At 41.9% G+C, this 22571-nt stretch overlaps 1 protein-coding gene across 1 annotated transcript; it reads right to left on the bottom strand.

The window, feature by feature from the left end:
* Positions 1–13215: 13215 nt before the first annotated feature.
* Positions 13216–20998, bottom strand: LOC306943262 (peptidase inhibitor 15-like). Its single transcript, XM_079529494.1, has 5 exons — positions 20734–20998; positions 17973–18091; positions 16542–16674; positions 15301–15416; positions 13216–13788 (listed from the first exon to the last, which is right to left on the bottom strand). The coding sequence occupies exons 1-5, from the start codon at positions 20938–20940 to the stop codon at positions 13653–13655; spliced, it is 711 nt and encodes a 236-aa protein (XP_079385620.1). The 5' UTR covers positions 20941–20998; the 3' UTR covers positions 13216–13652.
* Between the last annotated feature and the right edge of the window lie 1573 nt (positions 20999–22571).

Below are 22571 nucleotides of genomic sequence, written 5' to 3'. Positions count from 1 at the left end.
CACTTCAATTTCACCGATGGACAAGTACCAAATCACATACAGGTATTTCTATGAGAGCATTGCGGTGTATAAAAAGAAAAGCAGTTACTGGGCAACAAACAACATGACAAATGACAAATGTTTTTTAAAGGATGCAGATGGCCATGCACACATAGAATTAGCCAGTAAACAAAGTAGCCTACTTCTTATGCTTCCACCAGCTGCACCAAAATATGCTGCCACACAGTTGAGCAGTGACTCAGGTCATCTCTGGTGAATTGGAAGGTTCCCGGTCCAGCCTATAGTCCTCATGGTTTCAACCTACAGTGGGACTACCGACATTTATTTCTAGGCCTATGTTCGTTCCATTTTAATTGTGACTGTAGGTCGCAGATTACTATGAAAACCTGCAAAACATGTCAGTCTGTCCATCCGTCGATCCGTCACACCTCCATATATGGTTGTCAGTCCATCACGCCTCGTGTCACGTCACGTCCCTATACAGTACACTCAAGACACGCTCCATATATGGCCAGACTCATCAAACCCTGTACACTCAAGACACTGCCCCCGCTGCCATCCTTAGATCTCCATATATACAGCTGACCTGTTCTGACATTCCATATGTTGATCTGAACTCATCAAACCCTGTACATTCAAGACACGCTCCATATATGGATGTCAGTACAGAATTCATTCCATATGTTGATCTGACCCCCCATACCAAAGGTCACTTCTCGCCCTCAGGGCGTCTTACTGGTTGTATTCATTATATTTGTCAGCTGACATGCTCTTAACTGTCCTGAAAGTTCAATCTCAGATTAGCTGCATGGTTACAGGAAAAAAAGAAGAAGGAAATAATCTCTGTCCATCAGTTTCAAGACCTTTGCCAAGTTTGACTTTGACTCTGGTGACTCACTTGTGAGGATATTTGTGTGAGTGTGTTTGTGAGTGTTAATAGAATATTTTACTTTGTAGTTCAGTAGCTTTCTAGCTCAGAGGCAGAGGGTGCATGGCTGCCACCCTCTGACACACAGATGGCTTGGATAATTACTAGAGCACTGGCCTTGGGAATGCATATAAAATCCTGTGTGTTGAGTTAAGTCTGAGAGTATATGTAACCCTGTGGACCTGTAGGGTCCATTTGGTTAGATTTGTATATACACTTAAGCCCAAACCACACCAATGGGTCGCAGGACGGAACAAAACGGTTTTAGCGTTCGTCCCAGCGGTGTGATATGTCCTGTAGCAGGTCGGCGCATGTCAACGAAAGTCGACCAAGGTGAATTCATTGGTTCAATTTAATGGTTGCTTGCAACTACATGCGTGTAATCGCAACCGTTTGGTTGCAAGGAGTTGCATGGCGACCCATTGGTGTGGTTTGGGCTTTAGAGTAACAAATGGATAAATGAACATTGAGGATTTTACACTGTCCAATGACCTACACAGTCTCACATTTAGACACAGAAACACAGCCTCCACACACAAAATGCAATTTACAATTTGCAATTTACTAGGCATTTAGCAGACACTCTTAATCCAGAGTGATTTACAGTAAGCAAGGTAAACACGAGGTATTAGCATCAAATGCATTGAAATAGTCATCTATAGGATCATAGGTAAACCAATAACCTATCATCAGCCTAAACAGTAATATCAAAATATATATAATCTGTACATTGAAACTATATGCACACAAAGGATGTCAGGTCTACAGATGAAACCTGTCCTCTATCTACATAACATGCTACCTGACTTACATTTTAGACTTTGCATAAGCCTGCAAGGTTGTCATGGCTAGGGCAAGTTCTACGGCAAGTGCATGCTACCAGTTAAAGGGGCATTCCACTCATTTTCAACATTTTACTATGATTTCTTTCATACTTACAGTTCTAGGAAACACAGAATTGGGGGACCTTTTTATTACAAGCTCTAGTCTAAGGTATATTAATGACATAGTAAAATGTTGAAAATGAGTGGAATGCCCCTTTAAGGTGAAGACGGAGAAGAATCTGGGAGTGTTGTCCCGGATGTTTTAGGTTCTGACAGCTTCCTGTGTGTTAGCCAATCAGAGTGAGCTGGAGTTGGGTTGGGTGCTTTGGTTGCATGTTGGCCAACATCAGTGTTTTGTACTCTGTGCGGGCGTGTGGGCAGTAACTGGGAACCAAGTGGGAGCGGAGAAGGGAGGAGACATGTGAACATTTTGGCTAGTTGAAGACCAAGCGCAGCAGCACCCACACTTGACTAAACAAACTACAAACAACTTATTGACCAGAGCATGGAACCCTCCAAACACAACAAAATCCTGCATGGCAGAAGGAAGTTATTGCTTTTTTATTAATACGTTATTTGTGAGGCATTATGTCTGTTACCAATACGGTTTGTTTGTGCTGTTCACTGCAGCGCCAGGAGTTGTAGTCATGTAATGGTGGGAGCTCCGAGCTACAGGCTCTCCTAAAAATGGAATAAAATGTATTCCTCAGCTGTGACTTTTGGGACGATTAGATGAATTGGTTGGGCCAACAGTTATTAAAGCAGTGCAAGTTATTAAACGTTATCATTGGTATAAGAAAGTTCTCCAAGGTATCTTTTGATCCAGTTAAAACGGCTGAGATGATGAGAGGACTCCTGTCTTAAATTATTCATTACAGACACCTTAATATATATATCTTACACGTGCGTGCGTGCGTGCGTGCGTGCGTGCGTGCGTGCGTGCGTGCGTGCGTGCGTGCGTGCGTGCGTGCGTGCATATACAGTGCATGCACACACACACACATACACACACACACACACACACACACACTCATGTGTGTTGCTACAGTATTACATAGTCAAATTCTCTATCGCTGCGGCATGACACATCATACATCATCATCATCATCATCATCATCATCATCATCATGGCAGCCTTGAAAACGAGGATCCGTTCTCATCCATCCTTTTGCGCTAGCTGAATAGCTGGACTATCCGTCTGTGTGTCTCCTGGTGTCTGTGTAATTGCGGGGAGTCTGAGCGCGTAAGTGTTGGAGGTGGGACAGGGTGACCTTGGTGCCTTTTATTGACGCTTCGTTTCCGCTGCTTGTACTCGATCAGTCTCAAGTTTCTGAACACCAATGGCAATATTGTGTCGCGCCAGGAAAAGCGGTCCGCTGCCAGGGCCTCCCAGTTGTCCACAGGGATCCTGGTCTTTTTGAGTAGCCGTTATAATTGGTCTTACAGCCATCTCTTGGGTCCCCCTAGCAGCCTAGAGCCATGGGCCAGTTCACAAATCAGGTTCTGTTTGGGGAGGGATGAGTCTTCCCTGTGACATAAAGGACCAAGGAAACACAGCTGGTTCTTGGCAATGATGGCTTCCACGCTTGGGAGTCCGGCACCGGTTAGAACAACGTTGTTAGTGATGCGTTCTTCTCAGCTGATTCCCAGGATTGCCTGCAACTTTTGCTGCTGAAACCTCCAGGGTCCTGTTCTTTCGGTATAGGGTCCAGCTCTCTGGTCCGTAGAGAAGGGTTGGAATCACAACAGCTCTGTAGACACTGATCTTGGTGATATGTCAAAAGACTGGAGAGGATGCATGCACACGATGGGATTGCGCAACACTGACCTTCCAACATTGACATTGACCTCTAGTCCTGCTAAGGGCTTAAAGGACCACTTCACCACTTTTCAACCAATCTTCATAGGTCCTCACTAATAATTATGATAAAATTTCACACATTTTTTTCTACTCAGTCTGTGTCTCATAGGAGGGCTGTGGGCAGTTCAGAAACCCGTATAAGACGACCCCCATTTTTCAAGACTCATTTGTGGAAAAATAGTCAAATAGTCTAGTCCCCGATTATAATACGACCCCGTTTTTTAGGACATTTCCATTGGAAAAAACGTATAGTCTTATATTCAGGCCTATTAATAAGGTATTACAGTGTATAATTATGAAAAAAGGTATTGTTTTAAATATCAACAGTCTCCAGATCCCTTTAAATACACATGCGTATGCACACGCACGCACACACGCACGCACCGAGCACGCACGCACACACACACACACACACACACACACACACACACACACACACACACACACACACACACACACACACACACATTCCTCTCCCTTCCCCCGCAGCATGGAAAAGTAAAGTCTGACCGTCTCATATAGCTCTAATATCTGCCTTTATGACATCAGTGGAGGAACAAACATGTTCGCGGCGGGAAGTTAATTACTCATTCCAGTCAGGGTCCAATAAAGGGTCGAACGATATGGTGTGACACCTGAAGCCATTATCACACCCTCCAACACACATACACATGCTGTGTGACAGGGTACATTAAAATGGTGGTTTGTGTCTGTATGTTTAGTCTCTGTCCGGGCGGCTTCTGTCACCTCTGTAATAATACTGTCCCAGGGGCGTTAACTGGCTTAATTAAAAAAGTACATCAAGCACACACACGCACGCACGCATGCACGCACGCAGCATTGGCGCATTTAATTTGCCTACCAGCGTTTGGAAATCAGCTCAGCAAAGCTCTAGAAGTGTGTGTGTGTGTGTGTGTGTGTGTGTGTGTGTGTGTGTGTGTGTGTGTGTGTGTGTGTGTGTGTGTGTGTGTGTGTGTGTGCGTGTTCGTGTGTGTGTGCGTGTGCGCTGATGGCCTCAAAAGTCTAATATCTCCCTCGAGCCATAGGCAATTCCCTTTGGATAAGTGGTTAAGATGTTGGCTTTCCATGCGGGAGACCCATGTTGGATTCCCAGGTGTTTTGATTCAGGATGGTATAGGGTTTGACTTATTGTTACACTGTAAGAGACATAATACAGGGTAAAAGCATATGAGAGCTTTCTTTGTTGAAACGAATAATACTGTATGCCACATCTGGAGGTCAATGTATTCAAGCACAAGTAAAGAGATGACAAAGAGGGTGAACAGTGATGATGAGAGTCATGTAGGTACAGTATAGGGATAGACGTAATGAGGGTGGGCCATACAGAAACAATTAGCTGCAGTGAGAGGGAAACATTGGAGAGGCATATGGCCTTGAAGAGAGAAGCTTAGAGACAAACAAACTGTCTCAAAAGCGAACGACCCTGCACTAATTAACCAGTCTGAAGGCAAAGAGCACAGCTGTTTGTTGCCTGGCAACCCAAATCCAGCATTGGGTGTTTATTGGGGCAATTGTTTTAAACCACTCTTTTTTGCTCCATTTTGTGTGTGTGCATGATGTGTGTGTGTGTGTGTGTGTGTGTGTGTGTGTGTGTGTGTGTGTGTGTGTGTGTGTGTGTGTGTGTGTGTGTGTGTGTGTGTGTGCGTGTGTTTACACAGCATATTATTCTGTGAGTGTCATTTCAGTCCCTGTTGTGCGAGACTGAAGTTAATTAGCGAATATAAGGAACAAATCTGTTTGTTTTTCAATAAACAATTACTAGAAGGATTTCAAATACCTATAAACAGGTTACTTATACATGATTAAATTAATCTCAATATGATGGAAAATCTACAGTAATAATATGGTGATGTGATTGCAACTACTTGCTATACAAGGTATTCAGCCATAGAACAAACAAACAGTATCCGGAATGCTCGTCTTAAACACGCTCGCCCTCGGGTTTTTTCCGCCAACCTCACGCCGACCACTCAGTGGGGCGTTCTGGTATTCTTGTACCTGCTTTACTGAGAAATAAGGTTAGAAATTAGAAATAGGTTCATGGGTTGAGCATAGTTTTACTGGGGTTAAGTTTAGGAATAGGGTTAGCTTTTTGCACCGTTTTACTGAGGTTATAAGGTTAGGAATAAGGTTAGGTTTAACCGTTTAAGCATAGTTTACTTATAGGTTACGTTTAGGAATACCAGCCTGAGCAGTTTCGCCGGGGCGACTGTGTTTTTAGGCGAGTTTGTTGGTATTTGAACAATCACAGACCACCGGCAATTTTGAAATATCCAATGCATATTAGGTTTAACGTGCTCATGTAGCCTATTATAGTGGCTTCCTTTGGGCTTGTTTTCATACACCTGGTTGCTTATTTCTCTCACAGGATCTGGCAACGCTAACTGTGACCTATCATCGTAATGAAGGTTTGATTAAAGTGTGCAGATGTTTGGTGTGGAATATTTCTCCAATAACCAGGGCTTATATATAGCTTTGATTTATGGTAGGATAAGAGAAGGATGTAAGGTAATATCCCGCACATTGCTATCTCATTTTCAGTTCTATTGATGCGTTGTCTTTCTTTCTGACTATAATATATCCTTCCTGGATGTTTTTTTAGATAAGACAGTGTTTCCTGTCAGCCAACTGATGCATATTCTTGTGACCCACCGGTTCATTATGCTGTTGAACATATTCCCAGGATCCCAGCAGCGATCATTTGGAGAGATTTGTTTCCTACAACTTACTGTACACTATATACAGTTGGGTGCCACCGATATTGTCCCTTATCATTTGACCCATTTAGGCCTGACCTCAATATTTTCACGATTTTTCAAAAATAGCAGACCTACAAGCTCGTAGCGCGCCACTCGGTGGCGCGCTATGAGCTTGTAGATCTGCTATTTTTCAATAGCTAAATAACACCAAAAGGGGTTTTGCGCAGATCACGCAAACCTCAGCAAAAAGAAAAGGACAATATCGATGGCCTCCAACTGTACACTCTAAACCAGTGGTTCCCAAACTTTTCAGGTCGAAAAGTTTTCCCAAAAGAGAGATTAGACCCAAACTAGTGAAAATAGCAGATCTACAAGCGCACAATGCGTCTTTTCGCGTTGTTGTGAGCTTGTAGATCAGCTATTGTGATAGTTCAAAAGTGGACAGGGAGTCACGCATGGTTAGATGTGACAAAAATGCGACTGTATGTCGTGAAAACCATTAGTGACCATTATTACACGTACAGCTTGGTTGAATGCTTGATTCTGATTGATCAATCATTGAATTCAGTGGCATGTTATAAAGTCCTGACGTCACTCGTTCATCCCCTGGGTCACAGATGTTTTTCTCTATATGGAGAATGACATAAGCATTGTGGTCCAAAAATAAACAAACTGTCTGGGAAATAAGTCAGTGTGTCACTGCACTTTGGCTTTGTAGGGCAGTATAGCAGGCCGCTGTCAAATCAAAGACTCAGAGCACCTGCTGCGCTGTTTGGTTTTATGCCGTATCCAACATGGCAGCCATTGTAAACAAAAGCACAATGTAATTTACAGCATTCAAAACATTTGAAGCGAGGAAAAGACAATGCAGTAACCGAAAATGTATTCTATATTTGATCAACACTTCCTTGTTGTCCGAGGCGACCGTGTAACCGTATACAATTTGTTGTATACAATATACAGTCATTGTTTTTGTTTTTTATTTCTCAACGACCGGAGCGCTGGCAATATTATCCCTTGCTTATTTGCCCATCATGCATCATTCTTGTAAATTATCATCATATCGTAGCATTGCGCGGAAGCGGGGATTGAACCCGGGCCTCCCACTCGCCAGACCAACGCGCAACCTGTCGTGCCAATAGAGCTGAGCCCGATTGGCAGGGGTGTTGCGTGCTGGTTCTTGGCTGGGGGTTACACATGCATCTCTAATGTGTTTATTCTCTATGACAGCAGTTAGTTATTGAAATGTGGGCTTGATGATTGGTCACAACTGTGATGGTGAACAGTGAAAACAGTCTACAGTCTACTGTTTGTATGTCATACCAGATGCCACAAACAATGATTGGTTTCATGGATAAGGGTGCTGTATGGTCTGGAACCATGGGCAGATCTCACCAGCCCAGTGTACTACTCAGCACCATGAACAGAGCATAGTTCATGTGATTCAGATGTTTTCATTCATTATAATCTGATTTTGCACAGTTCTGAGTGTGCCCGGAGCCTCCCTTTCTAAACAAGTAGTGAAAATAGCCGATCTACAAGCTCACCGCTGGGCGAAGCGACATGTTTTTTTCACTCGTTTGGGTCCCAGGCAAACTTAATTTCACTTTTGGGTCTCATCCTGAAAAGAACCACTGGTTTAGAACCATAGACAGAGCTCACCTGTCCACTGGTTTAGAACCATGGACAGAGCTCACCTGTCCACTGGTTTAGAACCATGGACAGAGCTCACCTGTCCAGTGGTTTAGAACCATGGACAGAGCCTGTCCACTGGTTTAGAACCATGGACAGAGCTCACCTGTCCAGTGGTTTAGAACCATGGACAGAGCTCACCTGTCCACTGGTACTGGGAAGTTGTGGGAACCCAAAAGCATGAAAGCTGGCCTATTATGTTCCAATTAACCTATGACTTATGACAAACTTACTGATTTGTGTACATTTTGGAGACAATTGCACTACTGTGCGTGCGTGCGTGCGTGCGTGCGTGCGTGCGTGCGCGCGTGCGCAGGCAATTTCTTTCTTGACCTGCATTTCTTTTTAACCCAAATGATTGATGTTCGGCACGACTCAATTGGAAACAGCTTTTATCTTGTCTGCCTTTGATCACAGTCATACAAGTAGCCTCAATAAAGGCTACACATTGCTTTGACTGTGTGCACCCCTCTGAGATTAGTCTTGGATTTTCAATATATATATAATATAAAGCATAAGAAATGCTCAAATTAAATGTACTACTATGTAGGAGAAAAAAAAGACAGTGCTCAAATGTTGGCCACTGAGCATCTTCACTGGAACAGTTGGGGGCGTTAAGTGCCTTGTCTGAAGAGCACGTAACCACTGGTCAATCCTGTTGAACCATCGAAAGATGGAGTGTGTGAATTAACGGGGGAGAAAATGACCAGCTCACCTTTCACGCTCTCCCGAAAGTAGGACAACCATTCAACAGAACTTGCAGTGTGGGAATACATCGTGATACAACGTCAACCTATTTTCCTTGGAAAATAGATTGATGGCTGCACACTGTTTTGACTTTATTCCCACACTTTTCCAGTTATGAGACTACTACAACTAGAGTACTAGACTGACTAACAAAAGTTATTTGACGAATACATCACTTTCACTTTTAAAAAATCACACCCGTGTGAACTGAGTGGTGTAAGGTTTTATATAGCATGATCAGCTGTGGTCTGACGTAATGTCTGACGTAATGAAATCACACAAAATATGTTAAGTAAAAAAAGCTATCATTTTTGATAAATGTATGTATCACACCTGGATGTGATTTCACAACTGGCTGTTTTTGCGCAGAGAAAATGACCACGGTTGCTACGGTCATCCAGTTCACCCGGGTGTGATTTAATTACGTCAGAAATTATTTTGAACATAGCAACCATGGTCATTTTTTTATGCACACAAAAGCCAGTTGTAGGAGTGGTTTACACCACTCAAAAATATATGTCTTAAGACTTCATGACTTAAACGACCTTAGGCCTACCATATATCATGTCTAGTCACAGCTTTGGCAATATTGTAGTAGGCCCACATAAAGGCCATTTTCATAACCACTTTATTTTTGTGTTTTTGTGTTTTACTTTGTGTACATTTTGTCCATAGTGATTAAAATGTTACCGAAAATACCTGAATGTTGAATAATTCAGTGTTGGCTAAAGGTCATTGCACAGTTAATAAGTAAATCGATCCTTTTTCCAGGGACTATTTTCAAATAAATTATTTCTCTACATGCATTAAAACTAAGGCAACAATGGAACTGTGTTTGTTGGATTATCAATCTCAAGCAAATCTGAAATCAATGAAATTAGCTGAATCCAATGGATTAATTGAAAATAAACCAAAAAAAAGACTGCATGCTTTGGAAAAAGGCCTAGTCTGTGTAAGTCCTTTAAGAGCAGAAGACCACTTGGTCTCTTGTAATAGGTTTACAACTGTAGTTGTACCTGACAAGGAAGGACACACAAACCTGCACAGCTTTACATTTCTATAACCTCTCTCTTGAACTTATGGTCTTCTGCAGTGGTGGAAAGTACATTTACTCAAGTACTGTTTACTGGAGTATTTTACTTTATACTTTTACTTTACTCCACTACATCTCGGAGGCAAATATTATACTTTTACTCCACTATAATTATTTGAAAACTTTAGTTTACTATGTATACATTTTTAAAAACAAACAAAAACAAAACACAACTAGCAGTCAACTAAGCTAAATGGACAACACCCCTCCACATTCTGTTGTTGACAATAGAGAGTATGCGCATGCTTAAAGTGAATGGCACATCGAGTGGCAAATTGAGTGGCAAAGCAACAGGCAAAGTGAGTTTAACATTGTTTAATGTTGTTTAATGCAATCAGATAAGACTTTTCTTTGTGGATGTATGGGCTGTCAAGGCCAGAAAGTAGTTTTTTGCCACTCAGTAGCTTCCTGGTTTGTTGATGATGTCACACGCATACCCTCTATAGTGATTATATTACAAATTGTTAATGCAACAATCCTTTAATATACAAATAAAAGTAGTCCCATATTAAAGGAGCATTCAGTGATTTGGGTGATTTGGAAAAAAACCCGGTCCGCCCCGGTAAAAAGATGTGCACATGCACACGCTCTACAGTGGGGGAAGTACAACAAACCAACAGCACGTGCACCAAGGCCCGCCCCACTCGATCATGAATGGAGGAAGGCCCCTCTCATCCTGATTGGATGAAGGCTTTGCCACCCAAAGCCCAAACCGAAACTAGGGTTTTTTGACCCCAGGGGCTCACTGGGGACAGGGATGAACTCCTTATATGGTCAGCACACTTTATAGTAGGGAGGGTTATCCAAAAACGAAGAAAGAATAAGTGATATTTGAATATCACTGAATATACCTTTAAATGGAACTTCCCTTGTTGAGTCCAGTCTGTGAGCTCTGGTGTAGCTGAGCTCTTCCAGTTTCTCTGCAGTGAAGACCTGCAGTCACTAATGCATGTTGTGCCTTGGTGACCCCTTGTGGCAACAACTTGCCATAGTTTACTACTTTGTAGATTTTGATTATTATTACAGAAAACATGCACACACCCTATATACATTTTGGCCTTTTGAAAATGGCAGAACTAGCTCTCAATGTGTCTCAATTTGGAAACTTCTGACATTCTGCATAATTAGTACTTTCTACTTTTGTACTTTATGTATATTTTGATACCAATACATTTGTACCTTTTGTAACATTGTACATTGCAGTACAATGTCTGTGTCTCATAGGAGGGCTGTGGGCAGTTTAGAAACCGTCTTCCAGTGACATCATCATTAGGCAGATGGCTTCCATTTTCACATTGCAACTTTTCAGGACTAGAAATTAGCTTGGATTCCCCATCGATGATGTCACTGGAAGACGGTTTCTGAACTGCCCACAGCCCTCCTATGAGACACAGACCGAGTAGAAAAATGTGTTCAATTTTTTCATGATTATTAGTGAGGACCTATTATAGTCCTACAGTATCATGATCCATGAACCTATTTGTGATTCTATAAACAGCTGTGGGGAGCTAGGTTAATACTTTTTAAATCCAATAAACACATACAGTACTTTAAATGGCTGTGGTCAATTCGCACCAGAAATGGCAAATATTAAGCAGACAATGGCTAAATGTCTCCCTCTAGAGTTAGAAAAGCGTGACTACAATTCTCTGGAATCATCTCTCCATTACAAGATAATCTTGAGGCTGCTACCTGACTCTGAATGAGCCCAGGATGGAGGTGATCTGCCAGGGAACTTCAACTGTGGTGTCCCAGGAACCCAAGCAGTCCCTCTGCCTCATCACAGCAGTACAAGAGTAACATGCTGATTGTGATAGCGTATCAAGAGGTTTAGTGTTAGCTGTAAAGTTGTACACGCAATAGCCTCGGTACCCAGGCTTTTTATATACATGATGCAACTAATCACTAAGGTCATGAAACAATATGAACAATAGGTCACATCATCTTACCAGTGAAGGCAAGATATGTTTATTTAGTGCATACACAAATGCAATTAAAAGTGCTTTACATAAGGCATGAAAAGGCATTTAAAGATACATAAATATACAAATATGGGACCAAGCTTAAAGGCTGTATTGCCTCATGCAGTTTTATTCTTGTAAAATAATTGTAAAACTCAAAACAGCATAGTAATAGACACAAACAAGATGCTCATTATCTGATACTCTATGTGACAGAAGGAAATAAACAAACAAACAAACCTCACAAAATGTTCTCAGTCTGCCACATTTGCATGTGGAACAAAAAGAGCCTCGTAACTGTTTAGCACCGGAATATTTCATTATTAATGGAACAATCAAAACATAATAACAATATAGTGCATACACAAAAACAATTGCGTATGTTCTAATATTTATGTGACAAAAAGATATAAAGATACAGTAGTGTATTTGTTGATGTGGAACAAATGTCTAAACTACAGTACATACATGTAGCACCATGAAATCGGTACAGACTGATCCAGTATTCTGTATTTGAAATGTCAGCATGCTGTGGCACACACTGCTCAAGATGCACTTCAACAGATACAAGGGAACAAAAGAAAACAACTAAACAGGCAGAGAAAATGCAAAAGAAAAACATTTCTGTCAGAGATAAATAATGACAAATAATTGGTCTGTAAAAAAAACACAATGCTGTAGATATGTTAGCATTAGGTTGGGGGTGAGTTGATCATTTTGCAGATGCACTTCTGAGATGACAAATTCCAATTCCATCAAATGACATTTAAAAAATGTGTTGGGTTTTTGAAGAACTTTCCCAGCAGCCAGTAATGGCTATGTTTACAGTACATGCACCCAGTATCTTGACTGTGACTCAAATCCCACTTTTTGTCTTCTTTGGGATATGCTGTTTATATACGCCTTTAAACAGTTAAACCACACTTCATTGATCAGGATCCTCCCAGGGTCTATGCTCTATGGGCCCTATTTTTTGCCCTCTATACCAAATCGCTTCACCTAAAATAGACGATGTATACAAGCTCACAAGTCGTAACACATTGTGAGCTTATGTATTTTCCATTTTTGCCAAATGTTCAGGATGCTAGGGTTCACATCCCCTGTCAGATTATTATTTTTTTATATATTTCCATGAATAATAATAAACTGAATGTGGCATTTAATACACAATGGCATTTAATAGAACGTTGCAATGCAGAACTTATTTGAATGAATAAAACATTGGTTACTATGGTAGAGTATGCTAATATACTATAACTAGTGCACCTGCTGATGATAATCACAGTCAAATAGAACAATTAACAACAGCTTTTCAGGAAAAGTCCATATCGTTTACTCAATAAGTATGTTACTAATAGATTTACTAGACAGATTTGTAAACTAGACTTTTAGGATCTGATTATTTATTTATTTTCTTATTGAGCACAGGGCACACCTTTTCTTTACAAACCATATAAGGAGTTTCCAAAGTGTTTCCAAGTGTGTGTTCTGAGCATGATGGTGAAATCCTATAGTTAGGTGTGCACAAATTAATTCTGCATCGTCGTCACACTGCATAATTGTGACTCATCTAAAACGGGGATGTAATAGCTCATGTAAAAAAAAGGAAAGGAGTATAGGTTGTGTCTACAATCTCAAAGTGTCTGTCTCAAATATGCCAGTAATTTAAAATACCGTATAACCATCCAGTATCAGTAATGATACAGCATCAATACTGCAAGACTACAGTTACAATGTATTGTACTTGGATGTAAATTATTGTACTAGAATTACTGTAATCCAGTCTGCTAGTTCCCGAGCTGTGATCGCTTTACCTCACACTCCGTTCACTTGAACCAAGCCATGTAGTTGGATTGGATGCCTGGGAAGCACATACTGTTGCTGCAGGAGCCTCCATAGCTGGGTGGGCACGCTGAACATGGGACGCCCACCTGATACGGTGGCTCTCCTATCCAATTTCCCCTGAAGAGAATGAGAACAATAACTTAAAAACGGACTGATTCCAAATAGAGCTTTTTGTCAGGTGAAACCTGACTTATGAACGCTCATGGAATGTAAGCGACCAATTCGCGATCTGATTTGCTCCTCTGGCCAATGGAACACCAAGCAACGGAAAAGCTGCCTCTGGCCAATGGGAAGGGGAGAGGCAAATATCCCTGGCAGCCACGCAGGTTGCAGACACAGAGCAACGCAGCAGAGAAGCATGCTCACACTGCAGCCACGCAGGCTGCAGACACAGAGCAACGCAGCAGAGAAGCATGCTCACACTGCAGCCACGCAGGTTGCAGACACAGAGCAACGCAGCAGAGAAGACACAGAGCAACGCAGCAGAGAAGCATGCTCACACTGCAGCCACGCAGGTTGCAGACACAGAGCAATGCAGCAGAGAAGCATGCTCACACTGCAGCCACGCAGGCTGCAGACACAGAGCAACACAGCAGAGAAGCATGCTCACACTGCAGCCACGCAGGCTGCAGACACAGAGCAACGCAGCAGAGAAGCATGCTCACACTGCAGCCACGCAGGCTGCAGACACAGAGCAACGCAGCAGAGAAGCATGCTCACACTGCAGGCACGCAGGTTGCAGACACAGAGCAACGCAGCAGAGAAGCATGCTCACACTGCAGCCACGCAGGCTGCAGACACAGAGCAACGCAGCAGAGAAGCATGCTCACACTGCAGGCACGCAGGCTGCAGACACAGAGCAACGCAGCAGAGAAGCATGCTCACACTCACAGGGTGACGGGGAAGGAAGAGCGCACCCCAACACGGCTCAGGGGGGAGAACACAACAGAGACAGCGCACGCAAACAACGGCCACGAGGCGCGAGGTTGTGACACACAAACATACGGTACACGCAATAATCATACTAATATAGAACACAACGGAGACAGCGCTTCTTTCACCTGACAAATATCACTATGTGATAATTTCTTGTTTGTAGGTGATTCCTACATTTTCATGTCAAGGACTAATATGGATTTGGCCATCTGAAAATATTTTGTGCCGGACCAGTTTACATATAGTACACATGTAGTACATACACCTTCCCTAATGATTGTATCTGGTTTCAGTATTTATTTACGGTATGGTGTATTGTCTCTATTATTAAGGTTATTGTAGCAGTCAATTTATATTGGGGGTCGGGAGGGGGCGGGGAGGGGGTCCCGAAACATTGCCAAAGCATTTCCGGGGGTCCCCGGCCAAAAACGTTGAGAACCCCTGACCTACTGTACAGTTCTGAACATACAATCTAAATCTTTCTTTAAACTTGATTCCTTGGATCTTGCAACTCCACATACTGTATACTGTAATAGATTTTCGGCCATGCAATGTTTTCTTCAAAATGTACTTTTTGCTACAGTACATGATCACTCTGAGGAGCTCACGTTTCTAGTTTATTTAATTGTCTGCATTTTTCCCCCGCTGTGAACCTTAAGAACCGAAGAGTATCACAGAGTAACGTATACTTACTTAGGTGAGTAGTTGCAGACCAGAAAGGTGGCCTCTCTCCACAGCTCTCCCCACACAAACATGTTATAGCAGGTCTGCACTGCACAGCCCACCCTGGTGGTGGAAGCCCAAACCATCTAAAAAAGAAGAAAAAAAGAAGAGAAAGGAAAGTATAAGAGTGTAGGGATGGAGCTCATACATTTTTTATTGATAACGAACACCTTATCGAGCCAGCTAGTGCCTTCAAATACAGTGCTTTTCTAACAGACAGAAGGAAATTTACCTTTTATCTTTTGATAAATAATATTGAAGAAACTGTTAACTGGTTATTGCACCGTCACTTTAAAAGCGTAATCAGGTCAGGTTGTCAGGTCATTAGTGCCGATTGGTGATAGGGTGAGCACTTTCAGCCGTAGGCTCACACTCCCCCCGAGGATGCACACGGAACGATACAGACTCTCTTTTATGCCAACTGCTATCAGACTATACAATGCGAATGCATAAGAACCCCCCCCCCCCAAAATGGCATATGGTCCTTGGTGGTGCTGGTCTTGTGTGGTTTATGTCCATTTGTGTCTGTTTTGTGTTTCTGTCTGTCCAGTAGTTTTAGCTTTCTATGTGTCACATTGTGCTGTTGTAACGCTTCAATTTCCCCTCGGGGATTAATAAAGTATATCTCATCTCATCTCATCTCATGGTCAGCTGCCCTCTATTACCCCTGGACAACTGACCACAAGTCCACAACATTAGCTTACTGCGCTTGGCCAGATGCTGCTGGCTGTTATCCTGACGGAAGATACGGCAGCTGAGCAAGCTTTTCACCTTTGGCTCTCGGTCACCCCCTCAGCCAGGGCCCTCGGTCACCCCCTCAGCCAGGGCCCAGGGGCAGGGCAAATATCCACACCCCCTCAGCCAGGGCCCAGGGCAAATATCCACAATCAATCAATCAATCAATCAATCAATATGCTTATAGTGCTTATAGTAACTCTACTGTATGTCACACATTTATTTTGATTTGGTAACGGATCACAGATGACCGTATCAAACAGATAACAGAAAATACTGTATATAAAATGTCATTGTGAGCTTGTAGATCTGATATTTCCGGTCCACAACACCAGCACAAAACTAAGTCAGGCTTAACCAATCATATGTATTCGTATGTGAGATTCTGCTATAACAAGAGATCCTGAGTGCAGGAAAGCAAAAAAACCTAATGGGCAAACACTTTGTCAGAGAATAATTGGTTGTCAATTCCCTACCTGTGTGTAGTGTGTACACATGGGCCCATAGCAGTGATTGGGGCACCTGGGGTTGCAGAAGCGAGGGTAGGGGAAGACATAGTCGTTCACTTCATCATACCACGGCTTGATGAACTCCAGAATGGAGCCAAAACTGGGAGGAAGAAGAAGAGTTCATTAGGGCTGTCACGATTGCAAATTAAAGTTTATGATTTATTGTCACACAGATAATTGTGATTAACGATTTCATTGTGTTTTTTTGCATTGAACATTGGAATATTAATACAATTTGTATTTCTGTCTTTTAGGCTTCGGCAGACATGACAAATAACTTAATGAAATCAGTGACACATTTAATAATGTTTTATAATGTGTTTCTTTCCAAAACATTTACAAAATAGTGGAAATAGTTGAATCTACACAAAGTGACTATTTCTGCTATTTTTTAAAGATGTATGGACATTTTTCAACATGGAAACGATTGACGATTATGCAAAAAATAGTTGCGATTATCTCAAATAATTGTGATTATCTCAAATAATTGCGATTAGGCGATTATGTAATAATTGTGACAGTCCTAGAGTTATAGTAAAGGGACATGATTATAACATAGGCTAGGCATACCACATTGAATATGCCATATGCCATCTCAGTAATAATCCAGGCATGAAAAGGAAAGACAATTTAGACTGGGACTTCTGGACATATCAATTGGAAATGTTGATAAGGTGTTTAAGGTTGTTAAGGTGTTAATGTTGTTATGTTGCTTTGCATAACCTTTTAAAATGGACCATATCACTCCAGTTCTTAGATCTTTAGTTTACACTAGCTCCTATTTGTCAAATAATTTATTTCAAAATACTAATGTTGGATTATACTTTTTTTTTTAAAGATCTTGTCTCAGGTCACCAGGGACAGATCTGTTTTCTGTCCCCAGAATCAGAAAATTGGAGAAGCTTCAATTTCAGTTTGTATGCACCACATATCTGGAACAAACGCAGAGAAAACAACAGGCAGGAAGGATCTGGTAGCGACCAACGACCAGGTCTCGACTAGTTTCTTATTGGTCGTGACCTTATTGGTCGTGACCTTATTGTTTCCTCGACCTGGTTCCGACCCATTATAGTCGTCGCAGCTAGTTGTTAAATGGTCGCGACCAGTTGTTTTCTGGTCTCGACCAGGTCGTTATTGTTGCGACCTGGTCGCAGCTAGGTGTTTATGGGTCGACCAGGTCGCAACTGGTTTATAGGTCAGGGGAGAGGGTTTAGTGCTGGCCCCCACAAGGAAAGGAAGATTCAGGGCAAAGTTTCAGATCAGGCATTAAAAAGTTGCACGTGTGTGTGTGTGTGTGTGTGTGTGTGTGTGTGTGTGTGTGTGTGTGTGTGTGTGTGTGTGTGTGTGTGTGTGTGCGTGTGCGTGTGCGTGTGCGTGTGTGTGTGCGTGTCTACCGACCCTCCCGTCCTGACAGAGAGGTTCTGTCCATAGAATTGCAGAAGGTAAGCAGGTCCATGTTCCCAGCGACAGGTAGCAGCCCAAGCTTCAGCTGTTCTTGCCAGTCCTTCGTCCCATAACTGTTGGATTATAATGCATGCATTGCCTTCAGTGAGATAGTTTGAACTACAAAACATAAGGGGTACTGTACTGTATACTGTATGGACAAACGAACGGTCAGGCATGGGGTGAATTATACAGGCATCATTATCCTCCAGGCCGATAGTTGACAAGCTGATTCTTTCCAAAAAAAGATGTGAGCAAGCTGATTTAGCTCAGTTTGTCTCAACTGAAGGTCGGTTCCATCCTGGAGGCTAATCTTTCCGGTGATAAAATGGCCACCAACGTAATCAAAAAAGTCAACCAAAGAACAAGATTCCTTTACAGGATCTCCTCACTGGTCGACAAAAACACCTTGAAGACCTTAACAGGAGCCCTTGTACAAGGCTTCTTTGACTATGCATGCACCTCCTGGTACCACAGCACCTCAAAGGCCCTTAAAACTAGGCTCCAGACCTCCCAAAACAAACTGGTCAGGCTCCTACTTGGCCTCACCCCCCGAACCCACCTCACCCCTGCCCACTTTGACAGACTGGCATGGCTTAGGGTCGGCGACAGAGTACAGCATCTTGCGATGGGTCTGGTCCACAAGATTCGATACTCCACCAAGATACCCATGTACCTGTGTAGATACTTCCTTAATGTTAACGAAGTCCACACCCACAACACCAGAGGGAGTGCAACGAACCATGTTCAACCCAGATTCGGCACAAACAAGGGACTAAATTATTTTCGCTCCTATGCCACCAAAATGTGGAACGCCCTACCAACAGTCATTAAGACATGCGAATCCCTTGACTCCTTCAAAACCGCTCTCAAAGGGCACCTACGGATGGCTGCAATTCGAAACTGGCCCCCGTAAAATCTGAATCCCCCCCCACCGCACCCCCCCCCCCTTTTCCCCTCACTGTATATGTTTCTTTTCCCTTTTTACCTCCATTATGATGAATTCCTGTATTGTTCTTTGTCTATATAGAAGTGTCTATTTGTACGTCTCTAAATGTTTTGATGAATTGAACATGGTGGACCCTGTTGTAAACAAGTGTAATGCTTAATTGGGTCGTCCACTCACAGTTAACAGCCTTTGTATTGAGTTTGTGCTTGAAATGTACTGTAATTCTGCAAACTGTTAATAACATTTTCAATCAATCAATCAATCAATCAATCAATCAAACGTAACTGTTTGATTGCGAGTTTTGCATCAGTCTGTGGCTTTCATCCACAGTGCGGACATGGGATGTGAGGTTGTATTGTGATATAGGGATATAGTTATATGATATAGTTATAGGCCATAACTTTGACATTATGTCATAGGGCCATGCACAACTAAATAATTCCAAGTTTGCCATGCTTTAAGATCCAAACCATACTTTACATTTCCAAAGATTCACTGTCTCCAGTGCTATTCAATTATTCGATTATTGGCATTACATTTTTTTCTTGAAAGTCAGTTTTTGTCGTGGTTTCATGGTTGTGTCACAAAGTATAAATTAGGCTCATGTCATATAGGTGTCCATTCTGGGTAAATGTTTTCTTTCTATCTTCAAATTCTTGCAAGCTTTATACTTTCAAACTGCACTAAACATAATGACATCTACAGAATGATTTTAGTGCAGCGTATAATGTGTATTAAGTTGTTCCATCGCTTCCTGGTCGTGTTGTGTAGTCTATAGTATGATGTTTAATCATATGCATTATGTTCACTCTGCCTTTAAACAACATTACAAATGATACCATACAGCTCATTATTACAAATTAACCTGATCCACCTACAACTACAATTACAATTTAGGTATTAACTGTAGCAGACACTCTCATTCAGAGAGACTCACAATGTCTGAGTAAGCAGCATGAACCCTTGTCACCAACAGGGTTAACCACTTTAACTCAGTTGACCCCCAGCCAGTCTAGTAGAGTGTGGACACATTTTTATGGGTCACAACAAGTCAATAAATATCCCTTTCTTTTTGGTTTCCGACATTTGGTTATTAATTATTATTAAAATTTGAGTGCTAAGTGAGCAAGTAGTACTGCTCACAATAGTATACATCTGTGATACTCAAATCTATTAGTTTCCTTAGAACCTGTTTCTGACAAAAAACTGCTTATATTTTAAACAATGTAAACAATTCGCCATTTTAACATTGACCACAGACCATACAGTATTTACTGTATGAATGAGTCAGTGTATAATAACTGCAATCATGAATGGGTAATAAATTGAGTATAATGACTATAATCATGAATAATATGTGTATATGCTGTGTACATTAACTAACTGCTCCATCTCTCTCTCTCTCTGGCTCCCCCTTCTCTCCATCTGTGTGTGTGTGTGTGTGTGTGTGTGTGTGTGTGTGTGTGTGTGTGTGTGTGTGTGTGTGTGTGTGTGTGTGTGTGTGTGTGTGTGTGTGGTGTGGTGTGGTGTGTGTGGGGGGGGGTACACAATGTGTGTGTGCAGAGTCAGACTACAGTACAGTGAGTATGCTACAGTAGGCCTACTGTGAGTACAGTCACAACTGTGTGGTCAGGTCACCTATACTGTAAAAGCTCTATTTCGCTGTCAGTCACGCCAGACATATAGCCTACTTTAATAACTTTGCAATTTCACACACTTGCAACTTCCAGACATATAGTCCAACAATAACTTCCTGCAATAACTTACCATATACTCCATATTCGCTGCAGGTGGGAAGACATTGGCTCTCACTTGGTTATGGTAGTCCAGGATTGCAATCATGTCGCTCTGCGTAATGTAGCGTCTCCTCCGCGATCTGATGATGGACTGGATAGATGGCGACGTGCAGGACTGCGGGTCACGGATACCAGCAGCACCGACAGTCTCGGGAGACTCCGTCGCGTTGATAACCATAACCCGTGCACTTATTGTTCCGCATGTAGCGCATAGCAGGACCACGGTACACAAAAAATAAATCATATTTAAAAGTATAGGCTATAGGTCAATTAAATGTGTAGCTGGGGGAAATGAGCACCATGCAAATAGGCTACCACGGCGCGTCGCAACGGTCTCAAAGAAAAAGGTCCAATGTCCTTCAACAACGGCAGGCTGCAGATGAATGCTTGTCTTGTAGAGTTTACAGTAGATCTCTGCACTATCTACTGTATGTTTTGGTCAACGTGCTCGTAGAGGAAGAGGAGGCGTTCAAGTTCGCTGGGTTCGGCCCCGCGGTCTGGCGCAGGCTGCGCGTCATTACGCATCACGAATTACAAATTACAGGCTATTGAGCTATCATAATTTCCGTGTCATTTTAAGTGTCATATAATATAGGCTATAGCCAGATGCATTTGCAGTTCAATTTCATTAACACCCATGCAGGAAATTCTGCATGGGATTTTAGCCATCTATCTTTAGGCTATAGTTTTACACAAATTTGAAGTTTGTTGTCACAACTTTCACTATATTGGCTTAAAAAAAGTCATCTTTAAGCCCTGATCATAATTTGGAAACGAGAGGAAGAAAGTCATTAATGAGAGAAACCCTTGTATAGCAAGGGGCAGAACACATGAAGAGTGAAACACTCTGGGCACTGGTAAATCCAGGCAAAAAGAAACTATCCATGGACTATGATTATCAAGACTAGGCCTATCAGATTCAGATGTATTTGATCAAATTAAGGCGGTGTACCAACCAAAACAGTGTGAATGCAGGGAAACCAAAACAAGAGTAGGCACTTTTCTCCTCAAAAAGTGTCCAGCTACGGAAGAATCAAGTACCCATAGTGCTTCCGGAAGGCTGACAACGATTGAAGTCTATCATTAACCAGGAAGAAACAATAAGACATATTGGCAAATTTACAATTGATGCAATCCACCAAACACAATTCAAACTTTTCGTTTTTATGTTTAGATACAAATAATATAATATAATATAATATAATATAATATAATATAATATAATATAATATAATATAATATAATATAATATAATATAATATAATATAATATAATATAATATAATATAATATTATATTATACGGATGTAATACGGATGCCTAATGTTACCCAGTCCCTCTGGGACTTCCCAGGGGCCCACTCTGTTTTGGTGCCCAGTATTCCTGGTGCCGAATCTATTTTGGTGTCCATATTTACTAAATGCTCATACTACTTGGGTCCCCAGATTTACAATGTTTTGGTGCCTATACTCTTCATGTACAGTATTCATGAAGTCTATATACCAACATTTTTATATAGGCCTATCCAAATATGTTGTATATCAAAATGTTTGTAATTTAGTTTAACACTGCTGAGGGGACAGTTGCAGTGCAGAACCCCACACACACCCCCCACCCACACACACGCACATGCACACGCACACGCACGCACACATGCGCGCACACAGTGAGTCAGTGCTTGTCAATTTTGACAAGCAATGAAAAATCCCTGTATAGAAAGCATAATTTTCTGTAAGTGTTTTTTTATTGTGGCTTTTAAAACCTCTGAAGCCCCACACAAACCTTCTTGCCCTTATATAGATTTACATCA

The sequence above is a fragment of the Electrona antarctica genome (genome assembly GCF_951216825.1).
Source record: "Electrona antarctica genome assembly, chromosome: 19".
Classification (NCBI taxonomy): Eukaryota; Metazoa; Chordata; class Actinopteri; order Myctophiformes; family Myctophidae; genus Electrona; species Electrona antarctica.
Note: the sequence above shows the minus strand (reverse complement) of the source record. Positions and strands in the feature narration are given on the sequence as shown.